The sequence below is a fragment of the Giraffa tippelskirchi genome, chromosome 6, assembly GCF_054371585.1.
Source record: "Giraffa tippelskirchi isolate mGirTip1 chromosome 6, T2T-mGirTip1v1.2.pri, whole genome shotgun sequence".
In the NCBI taxonomy this organism is placed as follows: domain Eukaryota; kingdom Metazoa; phylum Chordata; class Mammalia; order Artiodactyla; family Giraffidae; genus Giraffa; species Giraffa tippelskirchi.
This window is the reverse complement of record NC_137280.1, coordinates 19,901,626-19,919,793: the sequence shown is the minus strand read 5'-3', so window position 1 is coordinate 19,919,793 and position 18,168 is coordinate 19,901,626. Positions and strand designations below refer to the sequence as shown.

At 42.5% G+C, this 18,168-nt stretch overlaps 1 protein-coding gene across 1 annotated transcript; it reads right to left on the bottom strand.

Annotated features, from left to right (window-relative positions):
* Positions 1-8,847: 8,847 nt before the first annotated feature.
* On the bottom strand, positions 8,848-16,240 carry DCSTAMP (dendrocyte expressed seven transmembrane protein). Its single transcript, XM_081502268.1, has 3 exons — positions 15,205-16,240; positions 10,746-11,054; positions 8,848-9,685 (listed from the first exon to the last, which is right to left on the bottom strand). Exons 1-3 carry the CDS (start codon positions 16,231-16,233, stop codon positions 9,491-9,493), a joined length of 1,533 nt encoding a protein of 510 aa, XP_081358394.1. The 5' UTR covers positions 16,234-16,240; the 3' UTR covers positions 8,848-9,490.
* Between the last annotated feature and the right edge of the window lie 1,928 nt (positions 16,241-18,168).

Sequence of the window (18,168 nt, the reverse complement as noted above, 5' to 3'; positions counted from 1 at the left end):
ATCCCTGAGTTGGGAAGATCCCTTGGAGGAGGGCATGGCAACCCACTCCAGTATTCTTGCCTGGAGAATCCTGTGGACAGAGAAGCCTGGTGGGCTACAGTCCCTAGGGTCATTCAAAGTTGAACACAACTGAAGCGACTTAGCGTGCACAGATGATTTCTGAGGACTGAATTGACTCTAGAGATGGAAATGCCTTGGCTGAGCTAGCTCATAGCAGAGACAGAATTAGAAGTCAGATCCTATAATTTCTAATTCAACATTCTTTTTCTTTCATTGTTTCATATTTTAAAACAGCAGATTATTTATTTTCTGATATGATTATTTATTTCTGATATGCATTAGCATTTCTACTTGCAAGACAGTGCTCTTATTCTTTGTGGGCAGTCACTACAATGGTTTCCTTTTAGAAAAAGAATTTTGATCAATTTCTTTCATTCTCTAATTAATATATTACATTTAGAGTGAGTGCACTGTTTGCTTTGAAAAAGCCAGACTTTCCATTTTCAGCCAACTGACATTGCAGCCTTACTTTAAACCTTATGAAATTATGACATTTAGAATATAATAACTATTCTGATTGCTTCTTTGTGTCTGTGGAGAAAACATTTATTTTGACCAAATGCTATCTTTTCCCTCTTTCATCAAATGAATCATACTTATGACCCAAGTGCATCTGTTGTTCTTTATGATTCATTGATCAACCATGAAAGAACAAACAAATCAAATGCTGAAACTTGGGTGACAGGTTATTGGTGAGTCTCTCCAGGAGACTGCAGTCTCCTAAAAAGTCATAGACCCGAAGAGATGGCTTCTCACTGAGGAACAAAAGGATTAAACCTCACAGTGGGAAGCCTCCACTTTTAAGATCTGCACCTGAGAGATGGGCTCCCAAGACATCTAGCTTTGAAAACCAATACGGCTCTGTCCACAAGCCCCACGAGGCTATAGGGAGGTGGGCTCTTAAAGGGTTCCTGTCCGGGGACGCAGCAGCCTGAAAGCTCAGGGTGTAGGGCAGACACAGGGTGCTTGAACTTTATGAGAGAGAGGCCCATGTGCTGGTCTTGTAGTTTGCCTGGGGGCAGGTATCTGATCTGACAGGCACTTGGGGGCCTGCTGGCACTCTGAGGGGGGAAGTTAGGGGTCTGCTGGCCACTATCTTGGCTCTCCGCCCACCACTTCCAGAGGCTGGGATTCCCCCAGTGGAACTTTTAGAGGCATCTGGCTCCCAGTCTTTGTGGCTGCGGCCCAGGGGCCACTCCTTGATCGCTTTGATAGGCAGCCAGGCTTGGCATGCCTGGGTCCCAGGGTAATGTGGCAGTCTGCGAGATGGTTCTTGGTTGGTAGCCACCCAAGGCAGTGCATAGGTGGTGATCTGAGGTGCTCCCCCAAGTCCAGCACCAGGCTCTCTGTCCGGGTGGCCTCTTTGCTGGTCCTGGAGGTTTGACCCAAGGGACAGGGCCACCTGTAGGCCCTGTGGACGCAGATGTGCTCTCAGAGCAGGTAGGCTAGTGCAAAGCATCGCTGCGCCCTCCCACTGCCTCACTGTAGCTTGCGGGTATCTCCCAGATGGAAGCGCATATGCTCATCTGGAGCCCCAGTTTGGGGGGTTGCTGCCCAGGGGACACCTCAAGATGATGGCCAGGGAGACATACCTTTGCAGTCCCGTAACACTGTATAGACTTACATGCTTTAAATGTTGCTGCCTGACAGTCTGGCTTCTTAATCACATACCACCACATAGCATGCTGTTGTTGTTGTTCAGTCACTAAGTTGTGTCCTACTCTTTGCAACCCCATGAACTGCAGCACACCAGGCCTCCCTGTCCTTCACTATCTCTGAGTTTGCTCAAATTCATCTCCACTGAGTCAGTGATGCCATCCAGACTTCTCATCCTCTGTTGCCCTCTTCTCCTCTTGCTCTGAATCTTTCCCAGCATCAGGATCTTTTCCAATGAATCAGTTCTTTGCATCAGGTAGCCAAAGTGTTGGAGCTTCAGCTTCAGCATCAGTCCTTCCAATGAATATTCAAGGCTGATTTCCTTTGGGATTGACTGGTTTGATCTCCTTGCTGTCCAGGGGACTCTCAAGAGTCTTCTCCAGCATGACAGTTTGAAAGCATCAATTCTTCGGCACTCAGCTTTCTTTATAGCCCAACTCTCACATCCATACATGACTACTGGAAAAACCGTAGCTTTGACTATACAGACCTTTGTCAGCAAAGTGACATCTCTGCTTTTTAATACACTGTCTATGTTTGTCATAGCTTTTCTTCCAAAGAGCAGCATCTTTCAATTTCGTGGCTGCAGTCACCAACTGCAGTGATTTTGGAGCCAAAGAAAGTGAAACCTGACACTGTTTTCATTTTTTTCCATCTATTTGCCGTGAAGTGATGGGACTGGATGCCATGATCTTCGTTTTTGAATGTTGAGTTTTAAGCCAGCTTTTTCACTCTCCTCTTTCACCTTCATCAAAAGGCTCTTCAGTTCCTCTCCACTTTCTGCCATCAAAGTGATATCATCTGCATATCTGAGATTGTTGATATTTCTCCCAGCAATCTTGATTTCATCTTGTGAGTCATCCAACCCAGCATTTCACATCAGGTACTCTGCATACTAGTTAAATAAGCACGGTGACAATATACAGCCTTGACGTACTCCTTTCCCACTTTCGAACCAGTCCGTTGTTTCATGTCCAGCTCTAACTATTGCTTCTTGTTCTGCACACAGGCTTCTCAGGAGGCAGGTAAAGTGGTCTGCTATTCCAATCTCTAAGAAGTTTCCACAGTTTTCTGTGATCCACTCAGTCAAAGGTTTTACCTTAGTCAATGAAGAAGAAGTAGATATTTTTATGGAATTCCCTTGTTTTTCCGATGATCCAGTGAATGTTGGCAATTTGATCTCTGGTTCCTCTGCCTTTTCTAAATTGAGTTTATTCATCTGGAAGTTTTTGGTTCTGCTGAAGCCTAGCTTGGAGAATTTTGAGCTTAATTTTGCTAGCATGTGAAATGAGTGCAATTGTACAGTAATGTGAACATTCTTTGGCATTGCCTTTCTTTGCGATTGGAATGAAAACTGACCTTTCCAGTCCAGTGGCCACTGCTGAGTTTTCCAAATTTGCTGGCATATTGAGTGCAGCACTTTAACAGCATCATCTTTTAGGATTTGAAATAGCTCAGCTGGAATTCCATTACCTCCACTAGTTTTGTTTGTAGAATGCTTCCTACTGCCCACTTGACTTCACACTCCAGGATGTCTGATTTTAGGTGAGAGACCACATCATCATGGTTATCCAGGTCACTAAGACCTTTTTTATATAGTTCTTCTGTGTACTCTTACCACCTCTTCTTAAACTCTTCTGCTTCTGTTAGATCCTTGCCATTTCTGTCCTTTATTGTGCCCATCTTTGCATGAAATGAAAACTCTAAATATGAAAAATAATCTTCCACAATCTCACCAGGAATCATTGACTTTTTCATTCATGCCACTCTCTAATTTGTCCAGTTTATTTTCAGAATCTGTAATGACTTTTGTCTTCTTATATGGTGATTTTAAAATACTATATTTGTTCAGTCAAAAAAAACTCTCTTAAAAAGTTATGCATGTGCTCTACTAAACACAGCGTTAGTTTCTAATGTGTATGTCATTGATAAATTTACAAATATCCTGGATTACCCTCCTTCTTTTTTTCTTGTGCTCTCCTGCAATAGTTCCTGGACTGACTTTGCTAATTGGTGCTTGTCAAAATAGATATTTTATATTCACCTCTTCAATTCATGCTTACTAAACTTCACAGATATAGTGGTTCTGAACCATGATATATTACTAAGAACAAGCAATTAGCTTGTCATTTTATTTAAAAGTGCAAAGTTCTAATTTCAAAAGTTCTGCATGTATTTACCATAATTATATGAGAATCTTTTCAAAGCTGCTTTTTAATCTTTTGAGTTTCCCTGTCTAACTTTGCCCAATACATGGATTGTATTAATAAATCTTTACAATAATTAATTTTAAACAAATCTGCTTAGATTTTAAGACAAGTTTAATTTTTGTAAGCAATTTTATAAATATAGAAAGATACTGGACATTTTTGAAAGCAATGATTTAAAAAGCTGACCTAATAAATTCTCTGGTGTATGAACTTTGATTAATTTATATATGGTGTATGAACTTATATAAATGCACACCACTACATCTTATGTTATCATAAGGCTTAATGATTATGGTCTTAGGATAACATGAAAGGTTTCTTTTAAGTAATACCCAACATCTTTAAGAGAACAATTAACTTTTTTACTTGGAGGCAGTGTGAAGGATTGGTGACTCTAATCATTTTTATCAGATTAATTAAAGTAAGTGAGTTAACCATATCATTAAAACTTGTTTTGCCTTAAATGCAATAATAATAAAAATTGACCTCAGTGGTCTTTGTCAGTATTACTGACTGTGTGAAAAAGTTAGTTCTGACGTCCTTAGGTGTTAGATATTTTTATTTCTTTCTCTTACGTGAATTAAGACAAAAATGTATAATATGTGAAGATGTCAACCTATCCCATATTATAATTAGGATTGAGTAGGTTCTAACAGAAAAAGCAGCAGATAAAGAATCTAAGAGGAAAGACAATATTTAACATCCTCAGGATAATGGTAAAAGAAATGTATTAGTATGAAGATTTTTAGAATTATTGTACCTTACTGTCAAAGAGAAACACAACTGATAACAAATATGGAGTCAATGAGGGCATCATAATGACACTTATAGCAAAATATGGCCACCAAGTACAGATTCATGAGATGAGAAATAGTGATTTAGACCATGTGATACAGTTTTATAAGCCATTAAAATTAGAGGTGAAAGGAAGTTGTATTAAACTACTTAAGGCAATATCTTTCTGCCTCTACAAGATTAAGAGAGCGCACTTCACAATAGATGTCTCCAGAAATTTAACTGACCATTCATTTAAATCTAAAGTGGATAAGCTGAAATTTAATAAGCATTTTACGTGCTACATTAGACTGGCCCTAATAAGCAAGTCTGAATCTTGTTTTCAAGATCAAAATTGCCTTTGGTGACCAGCACCTCTTTGCCCGTCTGTCCTTCCAGTGGGGACAAGCTCTTCAGAATAAGGGCAAGCATGCCTAACAGATAATAACAGCAGGACATTCTCCAGGTATCTGGCGAACTGTTCAAAGTCATGGTCCATTAGAAACAACAGGGATTTTGCCACTTCAGAAAGGCAATTTGGTTTCAAGGAAATTAAGACCCCTTTATCAACCCCTCTAGCGTCCTTCTCACAGAGAGGAGGGGTAAACAGAGCGTTCAGTTTAGAGCGTTCAGATAGGGGCAGAGAAACAGGCCACTGTTCCCTGCAGGCACTGCCTGCTCCATGCCCTTGGGATTTAGCAAAAGCTACCACATATTGTTATTTATTGTCTAAGCATATGTCTGTCTTCCTGACTAGACTGAAAGCATCCCAAAGACAGGGACGAAGGTGAGTTATCTGGGCATCCCCAGCACCTTCTATGCGCCTTGTTCAAATTTTTGCTGTGGATAAAGGTGATATTTTTAGGTGAATAGTAAGCTCATTAATTAATAGAATTTAGAAAGGCTGAGGATCCAATTTTTTCTAAAAATTGAGTAATTGATTATTTTTAATTTTTTATTAAAGTATAATTGATTTATAGTGTGTTAATTTCTGCCACACAGCAAAGTGATTCGTTATATATACACATTCTTTTTAAAATATTCTTTCCCACTACGGTTCAGCATAGGATATTGAATATACTTCTCTGTGCATGTTTGCTAAGTCTCTTCAGTCGTGTCCAACTCTGTGCAACCTTTGGACTGCAGCTCGTGTCCAACTCTGTGCAACCTTTGGACTGCAGCCTGCCAGGTTCCTCTGTCCATGGGATTCTCCAGGCAAGAATATTGGAGTGGGTTGCCATGTCCTCCTCCAGGGGATCTTCCTGACTCAGAGATCAAACATCTCTTACGTCTGAGCTGCAATGGCAGGAGGGTTCTTTAGCACTTGGCCACCTGGGAAGCCTGTGCTGTACAGCAGGACCTTGCTTATCCATTCTGTATAGAGGAGCTTACATCTGTCACCCCCATCTCCCACTCCACCCCTCCCCAACCCCCTCTCCCTTGGCAACCACAAATCTGTCTATTTGTCCTTGAGTCTGCTTCTGTTTTATAGATAGGTTCATTTGCGTCATATTTTAGATTCTGCACAAAAGTGATATCATATGGTATTTGTCTTTTTCTTTCTGACTTACTTCACACAGTATGATAATGTCTAATTGCATCCACGTTACTGCAGATGGCATTATTTTGTTCTTTTTTATGGCTGAGTATTATTCCATTGTGCTGATACATAGGTACCACATCTTCTTTATCCATTCATCTGTTGATGGACATTTAGGTTGTTTCCATGTCTTGGCTGTTGTAAATAATGCTGCTATGAACATAGGGGTGCATATATCTTGAATTATAGTTTTGTCTGTATATATGCCCAGGAGTGGGATTGCTAGATCATGTGGTGATTCTATTTTTAGTTTTCTGAGGAACCTCCATATATTTTCCATAGCAGCAGCATCAACTTACATTTCCAGCAACAGCGTAGGAGGGTTACTTTTTCTCCACACCCTCTCCAGCATTTGTTATTTGTAGACCTTTTAATGATGACTATTCTGAACTGTGTGAGGTGGTACCTTATAGTAGTTCTGATTTGCATTTCTCTAATCAACAACATTGAGCATCTTTTCATGTGTCTACTGGCCATCTGTATTTCTTCTTTGGAGAAATGTCTATTTAGGTCTTCCGCCCATTTTTTGACTGTATTGTTTGGGTTTTTTGTTGTTGTTGTTGTTGTTGTTGTTGTTGAGTTGTGTGAACTGTTTGGAAATGAAGTCCTTGTCATTTACAAATATTTTTTCTCATTCTGTAGGCTTTTTGTTTTGTTTATCATTTCCTTTGCCAAGCAAAAGCTTGTAAATTTGACTAGGTCTCATTTGTTTATTTTTGTTTTTATTTCTATTGCCTTGGGAGACTGACCTAAGAAAACACTGGTACAATTTATGTCAGAGAATGCTTTGCCTATGATCTCTTCTAAGAATTTCATGGCATCATGTCTTACGTTTAGGCCTTCGGAGTTTATTTTGTGTATGAGTGTATTCTAACTTCAGCAGTTGATTTTTTGCCTTAGTTAATGTGAGGCCATTCCCTTCTCTAGGAGAAATAAGTGCCAAATGAATTAAAAAAAAATCACATATCATATCCATTTATTAATATATATATTTGTTTAGAAAATACAGTAAAGCATAAAGTCATTAGAATATTTATAAAATCCAAAACTACAAATTTCTCTTCACCATAGGTCTTTTTTGGTCAAAAAGTTATATTAATTAAATCAGCATTTATCAGAGGTTGGGCTCTAGAGCTGGTCCTATGTGCTATTAATAGTTATTACAATTAAAATTGTACCACAGTTTAATAATTTGAGAAAATTTGGGGTGAAACAAAATTATATGATATTCCTTTATTGCAGGGTTCCTCAAAGATCTATTATTATAGGGTTTCTTTTAATTCTTAAAAATTATGCCAACATGCTTTACGGATCTTCAAGGTTGGAAGGCAGCTGATATGGATTTATTAACATCATTTATCTCTTTTATGAAACAACTAAGGGATTAGTGCTTTGAAGAACACACTTTGGGAAATGCTGACTCAGACAGAATTCTAATGTAGGCTCCTTCTGCTAGAGAAATTTCACCATTGACGACCTGTATTGAAAGAACTGCAATATAAAACTTCCTGGAATGATTGTTCTCAGTGCTGGTTGACCATTAGAATCATCTGGGAACTTTAAACATGCGGAAGCCAAGACCCCATCCCAGGCGAGCTAAGTCAGGGTTTCTGAGGGTAAGTTTTCCCATCGAGAAGATAGAAATAATACTACCAACCTCACAGGATTATTATGAAACATAAATGAGATCATATGTGTAAAATGCCTATTCCAGTAAAAGTTGTCTTTGAAAAAAAAAAGTTTCTTTCTAGGGATAATGTAGAATTTCAATTTAAAAATGTAGACGATATTATAAAAATAGAAAATCACTATTTGGCTGGCACTATTTTGCATCCTTGAATGCAAAAACTAAAGGGTAAATGTATGATGAGAAACAGGATGTTTGCCTAGTCTCAAAGTACTTCTTCACAACATACTTATCCATTACAAAGGGAAAATAATGACTTCAATAGTGGAAGAATCCGTGGACCCCATCTTAACTAAGTGAAGAAAGGTCGCCTCACTAGTAACTAGGCACGTCAACATGACCTACCCCTGATCTCGTGCATTGAAAAGAGCACGTCAGCACTTCTGTAGTACAGTTGCTAAAAAATACGTCTCCAGGGTTTCCTTACAAGGAAACATCGGACAAACCCAAGTCAAAGGACATTTTACAAAATAACTCGCAGCACTTTTCAGAAGTGTCAAAGTCATGAAAGAAAAAGAAAGACACACTAAGGAACTGTCCCCGATCAGACGAGAGTAAGGAACTATGACAAACAAATGCAATGTGTGAGGCTGGACTGGATCAAGGACCAGTCCTTGGGACGTTAGTGGGATATTAGTGGGACAACTGGTGAAAATCCAATGAGTTTTGTAGATTCTACATTTTCCAAATGCTATTACCTGGTTTTGACAGTTGTGCTGCAGTTATATAAGATGGTAATATTCAGAGATGAGGGGTGATGGGTAGATGGAACGCAGTACTATTTTGCAGCATTTTTGTTAAGTCTGAAAAATCTTCAAAATGAAAAGTTTAAAAAATTTAATGTTTATTTCTTTCCTATTTGGACACTATAGAGAAAACAGAATCAGTATTTTTTTTTTCTCTTAGGTATTTTGGGTATAGGGGAAATATGTCCCTATACTGTACAGTGTATGTTGAGTATAGTGAAAAAGAGGCCCAAGGTGAACATTGTAACCAGCCTTTCATATGATTTTAATAAATGTTTTCTCTAAATAAATGTGGCTAGAGGATTTGGTAGAAGAGGAAAAACCAAAGAGATCCAGGAAAGTAGAGGGTAGGAGAGAGGCGATGGTGAAAAGAAATTGGGAGCTGCTGGAGATGGGTTTTGGAAAGAGTTCTTGAATAAGGGTGCAGGAGGCAGACCGACAGTTATGAGAATAGGAAATAGCCAGAAGGATATTAAGGAGGGCAGAGAAGGGACAGAAGCACTGAAAGATATTTTGCTGGCATCATACATGTATGTTCTCCTTGATATTCGCTTGTGAGTCTATAGTAGAGATTTTTATTTTTTGTAATTTTTTTCTTTGACTATTAATCTATGCTGAGACTCACCCTTGAAGGGCCTGCGCTATAGTCCTGTTACGCTGACACACAGTCCAGACCACGTGCCTGGTCTGTGAGACAGACCGCTTAACCATGTACCTGGGAGCCCTTTATGGAAACAAATAGCTTGACCCCGCAAATTCAAGCCACTGAGGGGCCCTGCTGTGCAGTTCTCTCCTGCTGGGGATGAGGAAGGGCCGCAGTCTGTAGACTTGAGAAGAATTGCTGGCACAGGGCGGCTGAAGAGCTGTGTGGGGTCTCTTCTGGGGTGTCTTCACCGGCAATGTCCATTTGTTTCTTCCCAATCACTTCCAAGACTGGAAGCCAGAAATGAATCTAAAAAAACACAAAGTTGGATGAATGAGCATTAGAATTATTTCAGCTGCCACTGACATAAACTTTTCAAAAGACTTTGAAATGGCCAGAAAAGCTTATCCTTAAGGATTGTTTTGGTTTTTCATTGTCTATGAAATATTTTCTGATTCCGTAAGTTGTAGATGGCTGATGGCAATAACGCAAATGATTCTTGTCCATGGACATGCAAATGAATTTTCACCCAGTAGAATACAACTCATCCTCCCATCCACCCTGTTGGAAGAAGCCAGTTTTGCATCTATTAAGCAAATTAATTTTGGTCTTCTCAGTGGTTTGTATACATGTGTGTGATTTAAATTGCTCTTTGAACTGGTTGGAATTTCTTACTGTTCCCTTTTTAATTAATAAGTTGAATAAAGTCTTTGACAAGTATTCATTTTATATGTGTATGAAAGTCATTATGTTATCATACATATGTATAAATGTGCATATATCATATAAATATCATCATATATTTTTAAATAACTTTAATGTTTATTTATGTGGCTGCACCAGGTCTTAGTTGCAGCATCTAAGATCTAGGGCCCTGACCAGGGATTGAACTCAGGTCCCCTGCATTGGAAGCTTGGAGTCTTAGCCACTGGACTACAAGAACAGTCCCCATGTCTTTTAATGCTGGACAATGAGCAAATTCTTTGGAGTTTACCAAGTTGTAGCAGATACTTCCCTTCTGTTCTTTATTTACTCTGGTAAAATAACTCTCTCTGGGCATTGTCCTTTAGCAGCCATTAGAGGAGGCATTCCCAGTGGCTTCTCTATGATAAGACTGAAAAACTCACTTGGAATCAGCGTTTTGAAGGCTTATTCTTGCAGAATCTTCTGGACCAGCATTATCGTAGAATCTTCTGGACTTAGCCATGTATGTCTGTTCCCCATCCCCACCCCCTCACCCACAGGGTCTCCGCATCTGCTGCTGGGGATATAAGCCTTAATGTAAACTTGAAGAGTGCTTTGAAATTCCATTTGCCCTTGAAGCTCAAAATTTCCCTAGTTACAGGCTACACCCCCATCTTGGCTTTACCTTTGTAAAGTACAGACTCAGTTTCCCTTTTACTTCTCCCACTGGCTGCTTTGATCTTTTCTTCAGTATCTTCGCATGGAGGTATTGCATGCGTTCCCTCTGCACGCTTGGGTAGAAGGATGCTGACACCAGGATTTTAAGTTGCATCAGGATGGAGGACAACAGTCCTAGCGTCACTAGTATCACAAGAATAATGCTGAGAGGAATCCAGGTCTTAGACAGAAGGAGCTTCGGTTTAGGGATGCAGGTTGGTTCAAACAGAGATATATTAAAAGAAGAATCATGGATGATGTCTTGAGTCCCTTGTTCCTAAAATGAAAGAATAAAATCATCAAGATCCATGCCATTTTCATACCCTGTCCTAGTCTTTCTCTATACTGCTCTGCAGCAGGTAGCATTTATCTTAAAACACTCAGGGAGCTTTAGTGGAAGGAGCTATTCCAACTCCTTTTATGTGCAACAATTGGAGAAAAGAAGGGAGGACTTTTAGTCTTAGCTACTGCAGTGTTTTCCAAAGTGGGTTTGGGGAAATACAGATTTCCTTGAGAGAAGGATATCAGGTAAGTTTGTTTGCTCTGTCTCTTCTTTAGAGAGAAATGATGCCCACGAGACTGTTGAAGGCTCTGAGAAGAAAGCAGAGAAATTTGTTTGCTTCAGCAAATCCTTCTCCTAATAATGTTTGAAAGGATTTTAAAATTATTTATCTATTTTATTTTTGGCTGCACTGGGTTTTTAATTGCTGCACACTGGCTTTCTCTGGTTGTGGCAAATGGAGGCTACTCTCTAGTTGCCATGCCTGGGCTTCTCATTGTGGTGGCTTCTCTTGCTGCAGAGCACAGGCTTTTAGGGCACTGAAGTTTCAGTAGTTGTGGCACACACATGGGCTTAATTGCTCTGCAGCATGTGGGATCTTCCAGACCAGGGCTCAAACCCATGTCCCCTGTACTAGCAGGCAGATTCTTAACCACTGGAAACTTCTTTTCCTTCCCCTCCAGGGAAAAGAAAAAAGTGAAAGCTGCTCAGTCGTGTCCGACTTTTTGCGTCACTTGGACTGTGTAGCCTGCCAGGCTCCTCTGTCCCTGGAATTCTCCAGGCCAGAATACTGGAGTGGGTAGCCGTTTCCTTCTCCATGGGATCTTCCCAAACCAGAGATCAAACCCAGGTCTCCTGCATTGCAGGCAGATTCTTCACCATCTGAGCCACCAGGCAAGCCCGGACCACCAGGGAAGTCTTCTAACAATTTTGACCACATAACCCATGTATGGAATACCTGTTTCTATACTTCAGAGGATGTGGGATTCATGAAAGATGGTTTTAGCTCAACTGGAGGAGATTTTTTGTAGCAGAGCCCATCAAGACCCAGTCATAGACTCTGCATCTTGACAAACACCCCGTCAGCAGACCACAAGGTCATAAAGATGTGGAGGCATTAAATTATGTTCTCAGTCACCCTTCTAGAGCTTGAAGTGGCGGGGATGGGGTGGAATTATTCTTGATGCAAGGATACTAAAAAGAGTATATTTACTGAAAGTGGCTCTAAAATCCTATTTATAGAGGTCTCAAAATAGGACAATTTCTCATCTCTCTTGGATGCTAGGAGGGGTGCATTCCTTCCTGCTTGAAGGCAGCAGAATAAACCAGCTGCCCTCATCAAAATGACCCAGAGGGCAGATGACATTGGGCCACCCAGACAAGCCACCAGCAGGAGACGTGTGTGCTGATTCAGCTCTTACTTTTCCCTGACCTGAGAAAGTCACATCATCTCTCAGTGGATCTGTTTTCCAATTTGGTAAAACAGGAATTAACGGACCAGATCCTGCCCACGAATAAACTACTCCCAGTGTAAATTAAGCACCTTGGGGATGGAGCATTAACCTTACAGACTGGAATACTTAGTAAGTTATTATCACCCTAGTGCCCCAGAGCCCTGGGGCCCAAAAGCCAGAAATGACTTCTGAAAAGAACCCAACCACACCCAGAGAACACCATGCACCTTGGATTCACCCCAATACCAGTGAAAAATCTGGAAACCTCAATCCTGGGACTTTAACACAAATGTCAAGTCCAATCTGCAATTTCCCCAACACTGTAGCTAGGCAGGAGAAAGCATTCTTGTTGCCTCTCCTTTTCTCTTATTAAAAAAAGACAGTTTGCCTGCAATTAAATAGAGAGTTTTCGGTCCCCAGAGCAAAGGCATGCACTCTTTTTAATACCGTTGAAGAAACAAACATATTGATTGAGTCAGTGATGAGAAATCCTGCAATAAGAAAGCAGCGGGTGTCCGGACTGAAAAGAAGTTATTTAGTTTAGGAATCTAACCGGGGATTTTGCAGTTGGGAGTCAGGGTTGAATCAACACTTTTGTAAGGGCTTGATAGAGGGCAATGTGGAAGACAAACTCTCAAAATACAGAGCGATGTTAAATGGTATCCCAGTGTTTTAAAATGTGTTTGTCTCTCCCAAGTAAACAATTTGCCTAAACGGCATCGAGTAACAAATGAAAAGATTCGCTCAGGTAGCAGACAGTCCTGAAAAGTTAATGCAGACTGGTGCTGGGCACACAGTAGGTGTTCAATAAGTAGTGACCTAGTAGCTATTTTTTTCTTACAGTGCCCAGCCATCCAGCGAGGTCTAGTCATGTTATCTCCCATCTCTCTTCTTTATTTAAAATCATATGAAAGTGGGAGGAACCTTGAGACAGTGTTTCTCGTCTTGCTTGACTGCTTTGCAAATCTGCCCCAACGGAGGGACCAGGAATCTCCAAGGGCATCCAGGAACAAGAGAGGCACTGCCAGTCACGTGGAAGCCGGCCGCTGGAGGCACGGTCTCCCAGGCTCCGCAGGAGAGAGTCTGAGAGGAGCCGGAACAGCAGTCTGGTACTCTCATCTGTTCCAGCGTCCACCACTCTGCCGTCCTTGTGAGTGTCCGAGGCGGCCTCCCCCCACCAGATCATGAGCTGCTCGACGGCAGCCCTCACGCTTGAGACATCTTTGCATCCCTAGGACCCTCGCAACACCCCAAAATGTATTTGTCAGGACACTGTCACTGGGAAGTTTCTGGGCCTTTTGTGAAAGGCAGAGATCGCTTCCCTCTCCCACCCCGATCTCCCCACCCCGCCCCAGTCTAAAACAGTGAGAATTCACAAACCAGGCATGGGTTTTGGCTGAGAGAGAAACAGATGAGAGAGGAACAAAAAGAGAAAGAAAGAGAGGAGCTGGTTAAAAAAGGGAGGACGGGAAGGGGATGGGCTGTGGGGGAGGGGAGGAGGGGTTCTTTTACCAGCTGCCCCCCAGGATCCAGCCGGCCTGGAAATCTTGTTAAGCTTCCATCTGAAACTCTGCTTCCATTATCCACTCTGCTCCAGATATCTTGAGCAACGGGGGGTTCTTGTAATTAACTGAAGTCTTCAGGGGAAGGGAGTGCTCAGAGTAATCAACTCTGAGAAGCAGCCCGGGAGTGGGAGGGACAGGGGCCAGACAGCACCTGCTGACCAGGAGAAAAGGGAGGGAGAGTGTGGACACTGCAGAAGGAAGTGGGATTTCAGAGGAGGGTTTCCAGGTCCCCTTCTGCCCTCCGCCTCCGAGATTTCTCCCTGCAGAGGCACAACCTCCTGTAGCTCCATAAAGAGGAAAGAAAGTCAGACACTAGGAAACAGTGGATGGTGTTTTCACCAGCCCAGGCTAGTGCACACCACCCAGCATGCGTGACATTCCTGCACGCACACAAAAACACATATATACACACGCAAACACATACAGCTACACGCATTGTCTGTGCACATGCACACAGACACATACACTAGACTCAAGTGCACATCCCACCTAGCTCAGCTCCACAATGACTGGGTTTAAAAACAAGTAAGACAAGTATTTGACAGTATGCAGATCCTCTGAAATGTCCAGAATGGGTTCAGTCGTGTCTGACTCTGTGACCCCGGGGACTGTAGCCCTCCATGCTCCTCTGTCCATGGCAAGTATTCCAACCAAGCATACTGGAGTGGGTTGTCATTTCCTATGTTAGGGAATCTTCCCAACCCAGGGATTGAACCCACGTCTCTTACATCTCCTGCATTGGTAGGTGGGTTCTTTACCACTGTGCCTGGGAAGTGGCAAGGGAAGCCCCCTGGGAAGCCCCCTGAAATGTCCACGTAATCATAAACTGCCACAGGGAAAAAATGGAAAAGAGGAAAGATGGGATGAACAAAAACCACGGTCCTCTCTGTTGGGACACGGCTGCCCCAGGAAACTAATGCAGTGATCAAAGATGTTCAGAACGTTATCATATAACACTGGGGTTTCAACTCAGTTTAACCAACTCGTTTGGGGCTCTTCCTACATTCCAGGCTCCATGCCAGTCACTGGGGATCCAGGAGGGAAATAAAACACTGCCCTTCCTTGGGACGTTTACGATCTTTTGCAGACAGCTAGGATACCGGGTGAGACGGACCCATGAGCACCTACCTGTCTGTGCAGTTTTAAGTGCACCTCGAGCCCTGGCAAGCTTTGGAAATGTTTGCTCATGGAGAAAATGAGCCAGTATAGCAGATAATCTACGGCTGCAAACAGCAGCCAGATATAGAGGTGGGTAAGAACCGGGAGGAAAAACAGGCCCAGGTTCCTTCTGTCTTTAGGAGTCAGGCAGAAAGATGGGATGACGACATACTTCTTCCTCTCCTGCTTATTCAGCGGGAGGACACAGGGCCTCTGTTCACGCCTCTCCCTTTCGTCCAGCTGAACAAATTGTCTGGTGAGGTAGATGTTCTCAAACTTGCAGCCACAAGGGTCCAAGAATCGCTTCATGAAGAGGCCAGTGCCAAGCAGCAGCAGCAGCAGCCCCGTGAGGGCAAGGAGCTGCCGCCCCAGGGAGCACAGCACCTCAGTCGCCGTCACCATCTGGTACAAGACACCCAGGGCTTTGTCCGTGGTGTCGTTGAGCTGAGCCTCCAGGGCTTGGCTGGGACTGAAAAGAGAGACCTCCAGGGTCTGGTTCCAAGAAACAAGATCATCAAATAGACTCAGGTGAGTGACAAGGCCGTACACCCACCGAATTGCTTCGATATATTTTTTCAAAAGTGGGAAATGGATGGAAAAGCTCTTTGCCCTCAGGTTGCAAGTCATACTGTCCAGGAGCCCCTTGAAGTTGTGAAAGATATTTTCCACGTGTCCGAAGATGACCACCCCTGTGCCCGCAGCGATCAAAGCGTTCCTGCCTTCACGCAGACCGCACGAGAGGAAGAACAGCAGAATGAAACACCGTGCATGCTTGGAGCAGCACAGCAGAACACACGTGGCCATCCAGGAGGTGATGAAGATGGTGAATGAGGACAGAAACCAGTAGAAGGCCCCAGAGAGGAGGCCCACGGAAATGAAAGCGGCAAAACAGCAAACACCCACGTGTTGGGTAAAGGCCATCCATCCAGGGCTTCTTGGAGACACATATGTCCCCCAGAGGCTTAAGAAGATGTCGGTGCCTGAGGTCCAGACACCCATGCTCCCTGTGTCCCTGGAAATGAAAAACAAACCAGGGTCAGATGCTACTTTTAAGTGTCCTCTGTCACTTTGCAAAGGGCATGGTGATAGATTGATTGCAAGAAGAATGGCTGTAATTTTTTACCCTTCTCAGTCTCCACACTATTATCAAACTTAAATTGGGTCCACTCACCAAACACAGTAAAGCTAAGCTACTGGCACTGGATTGTGGGAAAGGGAAGTACAGAGTTTATCCCAAGGTCCCCAGTGTGGGGCCACGCAGAAGAATGGGAAGCTTGTGTTTAAAAGATCCAAACTTGATATAAATGAACTTATTTACGAAACAGAAATAGACTCACAGACACAGAAGACAAACATGGTTACCAAATGGAATCATGGAGTGAGGGTGAAGGAGAGATAAATTAATAGTTTATGATTAACATATACACACTTCATGTATAAAATAGATAAAAAGTGCGGACCTACTGTATAGCACAATTAACTGTATTCAATGTCTTTGTAATACCCTAGGGAAAGGAATCTGAAACAGAATATATATGTGTGTGTGTGTGTGTGTGTGTGTGTGTGTGCATTTTCAGTCGTGTCTGACTCTTTGTGACCCCAAGGACCCTATCCTGCCAGGCTCCTCTGTTCATAGGATTTCCCAGGCAAGAATACTGGAGTGGGTTGCCATACAGTTAACTTGTGTATATATACAACTTAATTACTTTGCTATATACCTGAAACTAACACAACATTATAAATTGTCAGTCAGTCAGTTGGAGAAGACTCTTGAGAGTCCCTTGGACTGCAAGGAGATCCACCTAGTCCATCCTAAAGGAAATCAGTCCTGAATATTCATTAGAAGGACTGATGTTGAAGCTGAAACTTCAATGCTTTGGCCACCTGATGCAAAAAGCTGACTCATTTGAAAAGACCCTGATGCCGGGAAAGATTGAAGGCAGGAGGAGAAGGGGGCGACAGAGGATGAGATGGTTGGATGGCATCACTGACTCAATGGACATGAGTTTGAGTAAACTCCAGCAGTTGGTGATGGACAGGGAGGCCTGGCGTGCTGCAGTCCATGGAGTTGCAAAGCATCGGACAAGACTGAGTGACTGAACTCAGTCGTGTCCGACACTTTGCAGAACTTCAATAAAAAACATGGCTAAAAAAAAAAAGGCCATAACTCCCCAGTGGCTTTTGGGGAAGGGCTGTTAAAGGCAAGATGGGGGAGAGGCTTGCAGGTGCCTGATCAGCTCGTGTAGCTCTTGATTGCTCAGTGGTGAGTGTGACATTCTGGGAATTAGCATCATCAACCTGGTTCCAGCCAGTCTGAGGCCCACCTGCTGTGGTCAGCCTGCAGTTAACTTCTTTCACCTGATGGAGGTTTTAATGTCTGCAAAACAACTCAAGGATATGGTGCTAAATATTATGTATAGCCTGTAAGGAGGAACTAAAGGGCCCTGACTTTGTTTTATGGCTAAACTCATTATTTTATTCTGCTTGACTATTTTCCTTTGTTTCTGTAGTTTCTCGCTTTTCTGATTAAATTTGCTCTTTGGACTTGGAGAAGGCCTAGGAGGGTGAAACTCTTCTACAAACAAGAGTCGGGGCACATGGGGTTGGCTCCTGGGAAGGCCCTGCAGAGTACTGCTCAGTTTCAACACCTCCTTACAAGGTGACTTTACAGCTTCTCCCATCAAGAGGTGAGAGAAATAGAATCCGATGGTGGGGTTTATTTCCCTAGCCCTTGAATTTGACACCACTGGCCAGCAGAATGTGGCAGAAGTGACAGTGTGACTTTTCTGAGTTTATGATTCCCTCCTGCCTCTCTTGGAACCCTGCTACGAACTTGTTATCAAGTCCAAGTGTATTAGCCTCTATTACTGCTAAAGCAAATTTCCACAGCTAGTGGCTTATGAAAGTGTGAAAGTGTCAGTTGCTCAGTCATGT